The sequence below is a fragment of the Haliotis rubra genome, unplaced genomic scaffold (assembly GCF_003918875.1).
Source record: "Haliotis rubra isolate DU_JTF1 unplaced genomic scaffold, ASM391887v1 Scf1858, whole genome shotgun sequence".
In the NCBI taxonomy this organism is placed as follows: Eukaryota; Metazoa; Mollusca; class Gastropoda; order Lepetellida; family Haliotidae; genus Haliotis; species Haliotis rubra.
The window spans coordinates 38,270-49,563 of record NW_025765845.1 but is presented as its reverse complement, the minus strand read 5'-3'; the positions used below and the strand labels follow the sequence as shown (position 1 = coordinate 49,563).

The following is an 11,294-nucleotide window of genomic DNA, read 5'->3' as shown; positions in this document are numbered from 1 at the left end:
ATCACCAGGCACACATTGCACTAGGCTAGACCCATTACCTGTTATCACCAGGCACACATTGCACTAGACTAGACCCATTATCTGTTGTTATCATCAGGCACACATTGCACTTGACTAGACCCATTATCTGTTATCATCAGGCACACATTGCACTAGACTATATCCATTATCTGTTATCATCAGGCACATATTGCACTTGAGTAGGCCTTGTCTCTGGTATCACTAGACCCATTACCATAAAAGTATGGGCAGAGATCATTTGCTTGATCTACCAGTGATTGATATACCAGTGAAAATATAGCACCTCTACTGCAGTGTTTTTTAATTTTGTGTAGCGCCATTAGCAGACACCAAGTGCCTGGAGTTTTTGGCGCCTAACAAATCTACTGTAGTATTATTATTATTATTATTATTATCATCATCAGGCACATATTGTACTTGACTAAACCCATTATCTGTTATCATCAGGCACACATTGCACTAGATTATATCCATTATCTGTTATCATCAGGCACATATTGCACTTGAGTAGGCCTTGTCTCCGGTAAAATCAGGCACATATTGTACTAGAGTAGGCCTTGTCTCAGGTGCCATCAGGCACATATTGTACTAGAATAGGCCTTGTCTCTGGTATCATCAGGCACATATTGCAGGTGATTAGACCCAGTATCTGTTACTGACAGGTGCATATCACACTGGACTAAACCTACTCTGTTTCCATGAAGTGCATACGGTACCAGACAAGACAGTCTGTTAACATCAGGTGAGTATCTTAGACCTACACGGGACCATTTTGAGGATGTTGGAACGGTAATAGTAATGGAGGAGTTTTCTCTGCAGTCATATTCCTGTAATGTTTTCTAGAATTCAAACAACTGGTTCCCTGCTGGTGTATCTCCGTTGTGTCAAGTTACTTGTGACCATCCAATTCCTCAACATGGTTTTCAACACGCATCAGCCGATATAATATAAGTTGTATGCTTCTCTCGAGGGTAATACGGTCTGATGTAAGCCTCTTTGTAGCAGTGTAACCCGAGCCGGTAGGTGAGGGATGACACTGCTACAAAAAGGAGTACATCAGACCGTATTAACCGAGCGAGAAACATACAACGTATTTATCTTACCGCCATGTTAAATGTACAAAATATCATTTTATTTTATTTTAAAGATCGCTACCGACTATATGACATGTAAAACAAAATGGCGTCTGTTTCTCGACTGGATTTTTAAAATCAGTGAAACATTCTGACAAGCTTAACACTGCTATAAAAATGGTTATCTATGTTCAAGTTGAGAGTGCAAACGATTCAATGTATAAAATAGTATAAATAAAGCAATGAAAGTCGGTAAAATAAATGTGTACATAGTGAACTCAAAAACAACTAATCGAACGGTTTTCGAACTCAATGCACTGCGTGCGTCATATTATAACGTCATACGATTGACAGCGATACAGCTTCTCGGCGGAGAGTTTGGCGGTTACCGTGGCAGCAGGTAATATTTTTTCCAGTTATCACCCTCCTGGGAGGGGTGACACGGAAACTTGTTAAAGCGTCATTGACCAATGAAATTAAAGTATTTTACATGAAGGTAAGATAATAGAAATAGTTCACAAATATCAAGGCCACAAGAAGTTTATTCTACGAAAGGTGTCCAGCCCGTATACAAGAGACCTTGACCTATAGTCATCATGGCAGTATTTCAGCCATATCGTGACTAAACATAGTTATAGTTTCATGATAAATGCATTAATTTTAAAAACCTGTCGACTGAAGGACAGTAAAGCCAACTAGAATATCACAGTATCAAGAATATAAACTTGCATCTATCTCTAAAATTGGATTTGCCTGAGTATAGTCAGCAACTGAAGCTTGATCACAATACTAAGGACCATCGGGACTGACAGAACATGTGTTCCTTCATGGACCCAAGCTGGAGATATACCATCCCTTCAGCTGCTGGTAATTGTACGTAATATTAGCCCATGAGTCTCTTTCCATAACACATTGGTCTTAGTAACGCTGGCCATGTCTTCGCCATATTCTTGTTCTGCCATCTGCAGTTGATACGCAGTACCGACTCTCATCTGTGAACAGAACAGTTATCCATTGCCTGTGTCGCCAGTTTTGGTCTTGTAGGGCAAACTGTAGACGTTCACGCCGATGTCGAGGGGTGAGGATAGGTCCACGGTAAGGTCTTCGGCAATGAAGGTTCCCGCTATTAAGACGTCGGCGTACTGTATCAGTACCGATTGGTCTTCCGTATGTTCCCACTGTCTGCCGTGCTGTTTCGGATGCCTGCATGAAGGGATTCTGTACAAGCTATCGCACAACATGGCCGTCTTGTCGTCTTGTGATAACCCTTGGCCTGCCAGGACGGGGGCGATCATTTGTTGTGTTGGTGGCCCGGAAACGTTGCTGCAGCCTGTAGATGGTCCGAACGTTGACCTTCTAGTCTGCCTAGCGCCTGGTTCCTCTGAGCTGTCGTGTGTCGCGGCATCCTGCTGACGTTGTAATGTGAATGTTTCAACCAGGTTTGGGGGTGCATTTTATAGGGTTGGTCCTTCTGAACAGCACGAGCAGCATGAGCTGCACGAAAAACATGGAGAACACCGTATCATCTCCGAGGTCAGGTTGCGTTTTTGTGACCATTTCCTGGGTTCAATTCTGATTTTTTGGAAGGAACGTCTTGCTCAGGTAAAGTTGGAGATGTTGTCAAAAATATACAATCAAAACATTAAATGAGTTTACAGTTATCCGTTTCTGCGAAGGAAAATTCCAAACTGACGTTTCTTTTGCTGCTTAGTATATTAAAGCCTTCCGTGTATGCTTGAAAGCTTAAGTTTGAGGAACATTTTTTTCACATTCATTGTGAGTGAGAACCAGTTCCTTTAATATGAATAATGATAGCATCAAAACTTATATGGAAACAATTGGATACCATGTGTACCATTAGAAGCTATTTCAACACACATTTCATCAATGAAAAATGAAAATAACATCGGACTCCAAATACAGCCCTGACTTCAATCAAAAGACAATCAACGAAAACACTTACACAGCTCCCGCTACGAACACATGATCTCATATCACAATACATTGGTTTTAAATTAGTAAATAGGAAAAGTTGTACAAAAATAGTGCTGTTGCTTTGGTGTTTCGTAGTCTGCAATATTACAGTACACATGTAATCTGACCAGCAAAACCAAACTAACAATTCACCATGTTAGGTCCATACCCTGAAGAAAGTTACCAAATGGTTGAGAATCAAACACAACCAAACGAATTTGCTAATGCCAAAACGATAAATAATTACACTTATGAGAAAGTAATCGAGGTAACGAGAGAAAAAATTAAGATGTACTTTGGAAATCTCTGTACCTGGACTATCGATCTGCTTTACAAACTTTGTGTGACAGTCTCATCACGCAATAATCTTTCCAAAGAAACAAACCTTGTAATAAGCATGCTGACGGCGACATTCTTTTTCACCGTGAAACGCTTATACGAGAAAGATGTGCATTTTAGTTTTTTCTCATAGACTTACTTGACGCAAAAATGTATGTTCCGAAATGCAAAAAGAAGCATGTAAGCTGTCATTGGTATTCGGGGATGTAATATAATTTATAAATGATCTGGGCCCTCCATCTCTTATCTTAATCTCTCTCTCTCTCATCCTTCTCTCTCATTAACATAAAATGATTACATCCTAGGAATGGCTTTCACGAGGAATGGTTTTGGAGTATACGTTGAGCCTATGATTGCATCCAAGGAAGGCATCTGACCATCCACCGGGACGAACTTGAACTTCTGGATCATGGTGGTCAGGAAGAGGAACAACTCCATCCGGGCCATCGACTCACCCAGACAAACCCTTCGACCTGAAACATTTAAAATCTTTGCGTTTCAACTAATACATGTCATACATACATACCTTTCAGGAATAGGGTTGAAGTACTTAAGAAAGACAATCTGAAAGGATTATACTGAAACATTAATGATAACACGACGAACTTCTTTGAGTGGTATTTTAGAAGCTGGGAACATTGAACAATCTTTATGGATAACAACTTCTTTATTTCGTGAGTGTGACGCTTCGATACAGATTCTTGTACCGTTTGCAAGCAGGAATGGAACATAAAGACAGGTGTGTGTGTGTGTGTGTGTGTGTGTGTGTGTGTGTGTGTGTGTGTGTGTGTATACTGAGTGTAAGAAAGAGAAGAACGAGGAGTATCTGACTTTAATGAGCAGAAGGGTGTATAGCTCATTTCACAGAAAACAGTTCTTTCAGCTGTGACAAGAAGTCCGTTCTTTTGCATCCTCATGTTGTTAGAAGCGCCATGCATGTTGGTTTGCCTAGGTGCATGATGTCACCTCTCTTAGGTTCTTACGGCAGGTTACGCAGTTTCTGATGGCGTATACCCCAGTCACTGTTTTGCTGTGGTTTCAAAAACGCATTGGACAGCAGTATTAACAGTCTTAATTCATAATAGCAGTAGTGAATCCAGCATCAAGAATAACCATCCTGGAAGGCAACAGACTTTTCTTCTTGTGTCATCTCAACATTCAGCTGGTCATCGTCTTGAACGAACGGGTAACAAACTAGTAACTGTGACTATTAACCTGGGGAAATAATAAAAAAGTGATGCAATAACATGCCATATATGTTTGCGTTCATACATTTTAAAGAATAGATTTTCTTGAACTAATGTATGTAGCATCATAAATTACTGTTGTATAGACAGGGCGTACAACTAAACAGAAATTATTTATGAACATATTTATAAAACATACCTTAAGAGACGAATGTGAGGTATATCCGCCAGGAATATTTGTTAGGGCGGACTAGGTCGCGGCTAAACATTCGTTACCAAATCCCCTCTAAAGGCAACTTCAGTGGAAGACGAGTTTCGTTTTAAAACAGTATTTCAAGAAAATAGAAAGGTGTCTGTGGCATGACACTGGAGTGAGTGAGTGAGTGAGTGAGTTAAGGTTTATAGTCACATCGGCAATATTTCAGCCATATTTCATCATAAATACATGACAAATATAAAGATCCTGCCAACGAAGGACAGTGAAACAACTAGAATATCAGTTATGAATATAAAACTAGTATGCATATCTTAAAGATATATACTACAAAAGACAATACAATATAAAAACCGGCTATGGATTGCCGACAACTAAAGGTAGATCACCATACTAGGGACCATGGGGACTTACAGTACATTTGCTTCCTTCATGGACCCTAGCTGGATTAACACCATCCCTTCAGCTTTCAGCAATTTAGGCCGATCTAGCCATAAATATAAGAACACATATTCTGCGATAAAAAACGTGGAAAGATTAAATATACTTAGAATGTTTTGGGACTTACGTATCCTCTCAGGAGGACAATGTGACATGGAAGATTTCTGGAAGGAAGAATTGACAGATCGTGTATTTTAAAGATATTCAAAAATGTGTAACGAGTTTTCAACAGTTAACAAATATAATTAAAGATGATTTGTGAAAGTGAACATTAAAGCACTAAATAAATTCTTGAAGTGTTCAAATACAGTTACCGCCAGATGAAACAAAGACCTTGGAGTATAATGGCTGTTGAATATATCTGTTAACAACTAAACATACCTGAATTACGTTTGCTTTCACACTGACGTCTTTGGGGACTGGCTAGGCACTTCTTAAAGGTCATAAACCCATCACGAGTTCCACTGGGACAGGCACCCTTCTAGATTAATCGATAAACCTTTGCAGATGGTGTTGACATTGACACTTCTGACGTTTCTGATAAAGTTAGAAAGGACAAAAACGTTTTAAACAGTGCACGAATAAACCTTTGCAGATGGTGTTGACATTGACAATTCTGACGTTTCTGATAAAGTTAGAAAGGACATACACGTTTTAAACAATGCACGAACAACTTGCAGTTTCATGGGCAAGGGTAAATTGGTTGTTATTACTTTGCTCACATCAGTGCATGTGAGTTTTAAGGTTGCATTCAAATCAATGTTCCTCTGTACAGTTTGTTGCAAGGATGATGACATCTGCGCAGCAATTATTTCATTCAATTTTGAGGTAATTAATAATTTTTACAATATGAATCTCTGATACCCGAGAAAACAACAAAGCGCCCATAAAAAACATCCTTCCTTCACATACAATTGATATTCAATGAGTAACAAATTGCTACTTACCTTAACGTTTTTCTGCTTGAAGTCAATAGTCTTCCTCAAAGTAGGCCGTGGAAATTCGAGTTTGGCGTCCAAAAAGACATGAGCACACTTTTTTCACATACAGTTACCCGATCATTTACTTTCAAGCCCTCAACTTGCATCCGAAATTCATCGGAAGTTCATGTACTCCGTTTCTATCCAGTGTTAATCAATATATCCAAAAAAGAAACCGTGATAGGTAACGTAGGTTTTAAGCTTTCGTAGTCCTGGTGAAGTGTCGCATATCGTGTCAGCAGCAAGCAAAACAAGAAGACAAAGTCATCACTATCCCCCGCAATGGTAAAATACTCTTTATGAGTATGTCAGCTAGTTATGACTATGTCAAATGTTACATTGTTCTTCACATGGGTCTAACAAAAACTCACATATGTAAACTATGCATATACTAGCATGTTTGTATCAACAGACTGCCTGAGTGCTTCCACGGTTTGATGTACCTCAGTAATGCTGCTGCAGAAATAGAGCGGTACTGTTGATTTATGTCATTAGGTTCAAACTACCACCAATTTTAGTCAAAGTCAAAATTGTCGCCATGGAAACGCAAAAAAAAATATTATTTAGAAATCCTCAACTACCAAAAGACGAAAAGGAGCATTTGCACCCATTTCAGTCAAAGTCAAACTTGTTTCCATGGAAAGGCAAAAAAACCCGTTTATTCCGATATCCCAAACTTCCAAAGGGCACCAGTTCACCACCAGATCTATCTATATGCCAAGTTTGGTGAAGAATGGTTTTTATGTTCTACTGCGTGAAAACTAGAATTTGCACGGACGAAGAGATTATTATTATTATTATAGGATATTTATATAGCGCACATATCCACGCACTAGTGCATGCTCAAGGCACTGGTATTTTTTCCCTCCATCATTGGATGTCAATCTCAACGGCACATTGCATTATCAATCTCAACTCCCTGGGGAGTATACAACTCTTGCAGCCACTAGGCGCACCGAGTTATTGTGGCTTTCTCATCCTAACTAGGTACCCATTCTCAACTTCAGTAAAGAGATATTCTTTTTGCTTATCGGTGTATATTATTGGAATTTTTTAAAAGAAAACAACGTAAAGTTCAATAGATTTTTAATTATTTATATATTACTATCATTTTAATTATATATTAATATTACATTTAGGGGCTATGTCTTTCCCGGCGACTATACTCACCCAGAGAGAACGGAATGAACTCTTCTTTCTTTACAATCTTGCCGGTGTCGTCAAGGAAACGGTCCGGTCGGAAATTTTCGGGGTCACCCCAAACATCCGGGTCTTGTAGGACCGAATCAAGCATCACTATGACTGGGACACCTTTGGGGAACGTGTATCCCCCGAACTGGACATCATGGGGAACGGTATGAGGGACTGATGTGGGGGCGATATCAGCTCGTCTCAACACTTCCATAATGGTTGCCTCCACGTAGGGCACGTTGATCTTGTCCTTCATGGAGGGCAATCTGCTCTGGCCAATGTTTTCTTTGATTTCCTGAAAACACTTTTCCTGTACATCCGGGTTATGCAGTAAATAGACCAGTGTCCAAAGTATGATAGTGGCTGTGGTTACTGTTCCGGCTCCAAAGAGGTCTACAATAACACTGACCAAGTTCTCCACTGAAACAGAACATCAACCTCAATATAGATCTCCTTCACTGACGTGTGAGTGAGTTAATGTTTACAGTCACATTGTCACTTCATCCATATCGTGATTTAAACAGGTCATACTGAAATAGTTTATAATGTTATATTATAAAATCTGTCGCCGAAGGACGGTAAAACAACTACAATATCACAGTTAGAGACATAAAACTAGAGGATTAAAAGCACAATCATAGGCTGGATTGGATCTAAGGGAACGTAATTTAGAAATATTATGTAAGGATAACTTAATTCGACGTTGTTTAAAGGACAAATAATCAGCATCCACATATAAACTCTGAATGGGTGAAGTTCTGAAGGCTCCAAGGCAGAGCCTGAGGCCTTGGTGATCAATGGGATTTAGTATTTTTAAATTGCTTTTACAAGCTCCACCATAAGTGATTTAGCCATAATCAAGTTGAGAACATATCAACGCTCTGTATATGGTCTTCTGGTTCCCTCCCCACTTTGAGTTAGAAATAACTTTCAATATATTAAGTGCTTTCAGGCCTATATTTTTCAAAAACTATATATGATGACGAAATGTTAAATGGTGATCGAAATAATGCCCAGGAAATAATACTTAGCTTCCTTTATAACGTTATTAATGATGCCATCTAAAAGCAATTCCGGGTCTTTGTGATGTTTATATTTTCGACAAAAATGGATGCAATTAGTTTTTTATTTTCAAAATTTAAGTTCATTTTCTAAACACCATTTATCGATTTATGTAAACACAATTTTAGCTTCGTTTCAATAGTATTCATGTTTTTGCCACGACAGAAAATATAATAGTCATCCACAAAAGTGATCCATCTATGGAATCGTACAAATCTTTGTGTGAGTGAGTGAGTGGGTTAAAATTTTACATCGTATCGGCAGTATTGCAGCTATATAGCGATGAGAACAATCTGAATAATAATAAAGGTCTGTCTACAAAGGACAAACCAGAAACTCATTTAAAATACCATGCTTCCATGTTGTGTCATAAGATTTTCTAAAGGGGAATGAGTGAGTGAGTTGGGTTTTACTCCACCTTTAGCAATATTCCAGCCATGTCACGGCGGGGGACACCAGAGATGGAGAATCGAACCCGGGCCTTCAATGTGACGAGCAAACGCTTTCTCACCCGCCGTGATATTGCTGGAATATTGCTAAAATCGACGTAAAACTAAACTCGATCACTCCCTGACGTCAGACTAGATTAAGACATTTGTACTTGAGACGTACGACTTTGTCATAATAGGATCGAGATGGCGTGCTGGATCTGATATGCTCAGGGGTTGGTGAAATGCGTATTTTTCAGACCTGAACTGATTGAACTCATATTCACAATTATCCTCTCACATTATGATTTACACATGAACAACATATCCAGGAAACGTCTCTTGTCCCATAACAAAGCAACAGGTACCCAATGAATCGGCTATAAACTGTCCAATACAAGCAGAAAAAAGTCAAGATTCGTTCTCTTGATGCTTACTGTCTAAGGTCGTCTCCTCTTGCGTTTCTTTCCGTAGTCGCATTTCCTTGATGTAGGCGTGGATGAAGTCGTCAACGTTACCGTCGTGGGTCAGCAAATGCTCCTTTATCATAGGCTCTATGAGAAGTGAAACCATGGTTTGGCTACTCTGAACAGTCTTCTTAAATTTGAATGGATCCCCTGGTAGAAATCGCACAATAGGCAGCACATTCAACAGACCAGAAGTACCCAAGTTGGCAACAAATTCATCCATAGCTTTCAAAGCTTTCACGAATAGCGGGTCGGTATATTCAAATCGCTTGCTGAACATAGTGGAACAGATGACATTGCATACTGCGTTTTGCACCAGAAGTTTGCATTCAAACCCTTGTCCTCGTTCTGTCTCCAAAGCCTCGACAAAGTTCGTGACCTCTTCGTGTATTTTGTCCTCCATGATGTTCCTGCCCGCTCCAAACTTCCTGAGAGTGGTGAGGGCGAAGCGTCTTTGTTCGCGCCAGAGCGCTCCAGAGGTCCCGGACAGACCTGTCAATGAAGAGGACAAAAATGTGTCAGCACATTAGTTTTTTCATTTAAACTACAAGCATACCGGTTGGCATATTCAGAAGCGTCTTGTAAGAGTTTTCACCAGTCTGTTTGTACACGGACTGTTCTTGGTGAACTCATTCAATATACAGATGGAGAAGCTTTATGAAATCCAAAAAAGCTAAACACCGTTATGCATGGAACGTACGGCAGTCTCAAATTCGTAACAATTCCTTAAATAGTCATCATGTTTCGTCGAACCTCGGCTAACTCGAAGAATTTCCGTAGGCCATGGTCATGCCAACTTCGACACAGTGGTATTTTGACTGAACTGAATGACCATTTGCAACCACAGGTATAATTTACAAAGCCTTCACCTCATGGAAAGCAGCCTCTTCTCCTTGAACTTTACAGATTGTAACTCCTACCTTTCCCTTTCAGAATGTAGTCATTGAACGTTGAGTGTGGCCTGTCAGAGAAAACGTCGGCGTTCTTGACAAAGGCGTCTCTCAGAGTGCTGTAGCCGTTGAGGACGATGAGAGGTTTGTTAAACACGTAAACACTGAAGATGTCCCCATATTGTTGCCTGAGTTTCTTAAACGCAATGCGGGGATCCGCGTCCATGGACAGGATATTCCCAACAAACGGGATGAGAGGGGGACCGGGAGGGAGCCCTGAGGGTCGCCGCGTTAGCAGCCATAACAAAACTAGCACAGCTCCAAACAACAGCGCAGTTGTAGGACTGAAGGCGAATATATCCACCATTGTCTCCTCCTGTTACGTTCTCAAAACGAAAGATGTCACCGTGTGTTGCGGAGTTTACACTGAATATTGTTGCCTTATGCAACAACATGCATTGTTACACAACGAACCATAAATCAGCTATACCAGAATGTGTCCCAGTTCTGCCTCTAGAAATAGGACACTGGAAATTTACTCTCCTGACCTAACCCCGAGTATATGCACCACTACATCTGCAATGACAAAAATCCAAAATAGATAACACATAATACGTCTCATTTACCGATGGAAGCGTATTAGTGCCCAGGGGAAAATCTGTGTTCACCATCTACGTACACTTTCCATTAGATAGAAGATACTTTATCTACGAAGAAGATATTTTGTTAAAATTCACATAGACAGCCTGTCAGCCACGTGATTATGAAAGTTACACGTTAACTTAGACTGTATAAATACAGCCAATAAAGGAAATAAAATAGCTAAATTATAGCATATCCATATATAGAACTACCAAATATCATGAAAATATGACTATATACAACAATATAATATAGACCACCATAGCAAGTACCATGGGTCATACACCGTATAGACCCTAGCTGCTAGGGGTTGGTATTGCAGAGATTTTCATATTGCGATGCGAAAGCATATATTGCGATATGTATTGCAATATATTGCAAGAAG

General features: G+C 39.8%; 1 protein-coding gene across 1 annotated transcript; it reads right to left on the bottom strand.

Moving 5' to 3' along the window:
* Positions 1-3,047: 3,047 nt before the first annotated feature.
* LOC124273911 (cytochrome P450 2U1-like) lies at positions 3,048-10,751 on the bottom strand. Its single transcript, XM_046709255.1, has 4 exons — positions 10,298-10,751; positions 9,348-9,869; positions 7,400-7,840; positions 3,048-3,880 (listed from the first exon to the last, which is right to left on the bottom strand). Exons 1-4 carry the CDS (start codon positions 10,632-10,634, stop codon positions 3,702-3,704), a joined length of 1,479 nt encoding a protein of 492 aa, XP_046565211.1. The 5' UTR covers positions 10,635-10,751; the 3' UTR covers positions 3,048-3,701.
* Positions 10,752-11,294: the final 543 nt, after the last annotated feature.

What these genes read in the sequence shown, in the direction of transcription:
- LOC124273911 (XM_046709255.1), bottom strand. Translation starts at nt 10,634, where the DNA reads ATGGTGGATATATTCGCCTTCAGTCCTACAACTGCGCTGTTGTTTGGA. An exon ending in CTACATTCTGAAAGGGAAAG is followed by an intron (nt 9,870 to 10,297) that starts GTAGGAGTTACA and finishes CTTCATTGACAG; the next exon opens with GTCTGTCCGGGACCTCTGGA. An exon ending in GTTCATTCCGTTCTCTCTGG is followed by an intron (nt 3,881 to 7,399) that starts GTGAGTATAGTC and finishes TAAATGTTTCAG; the next exon opens with GTCGAAGGGTTTGTCTGGGT.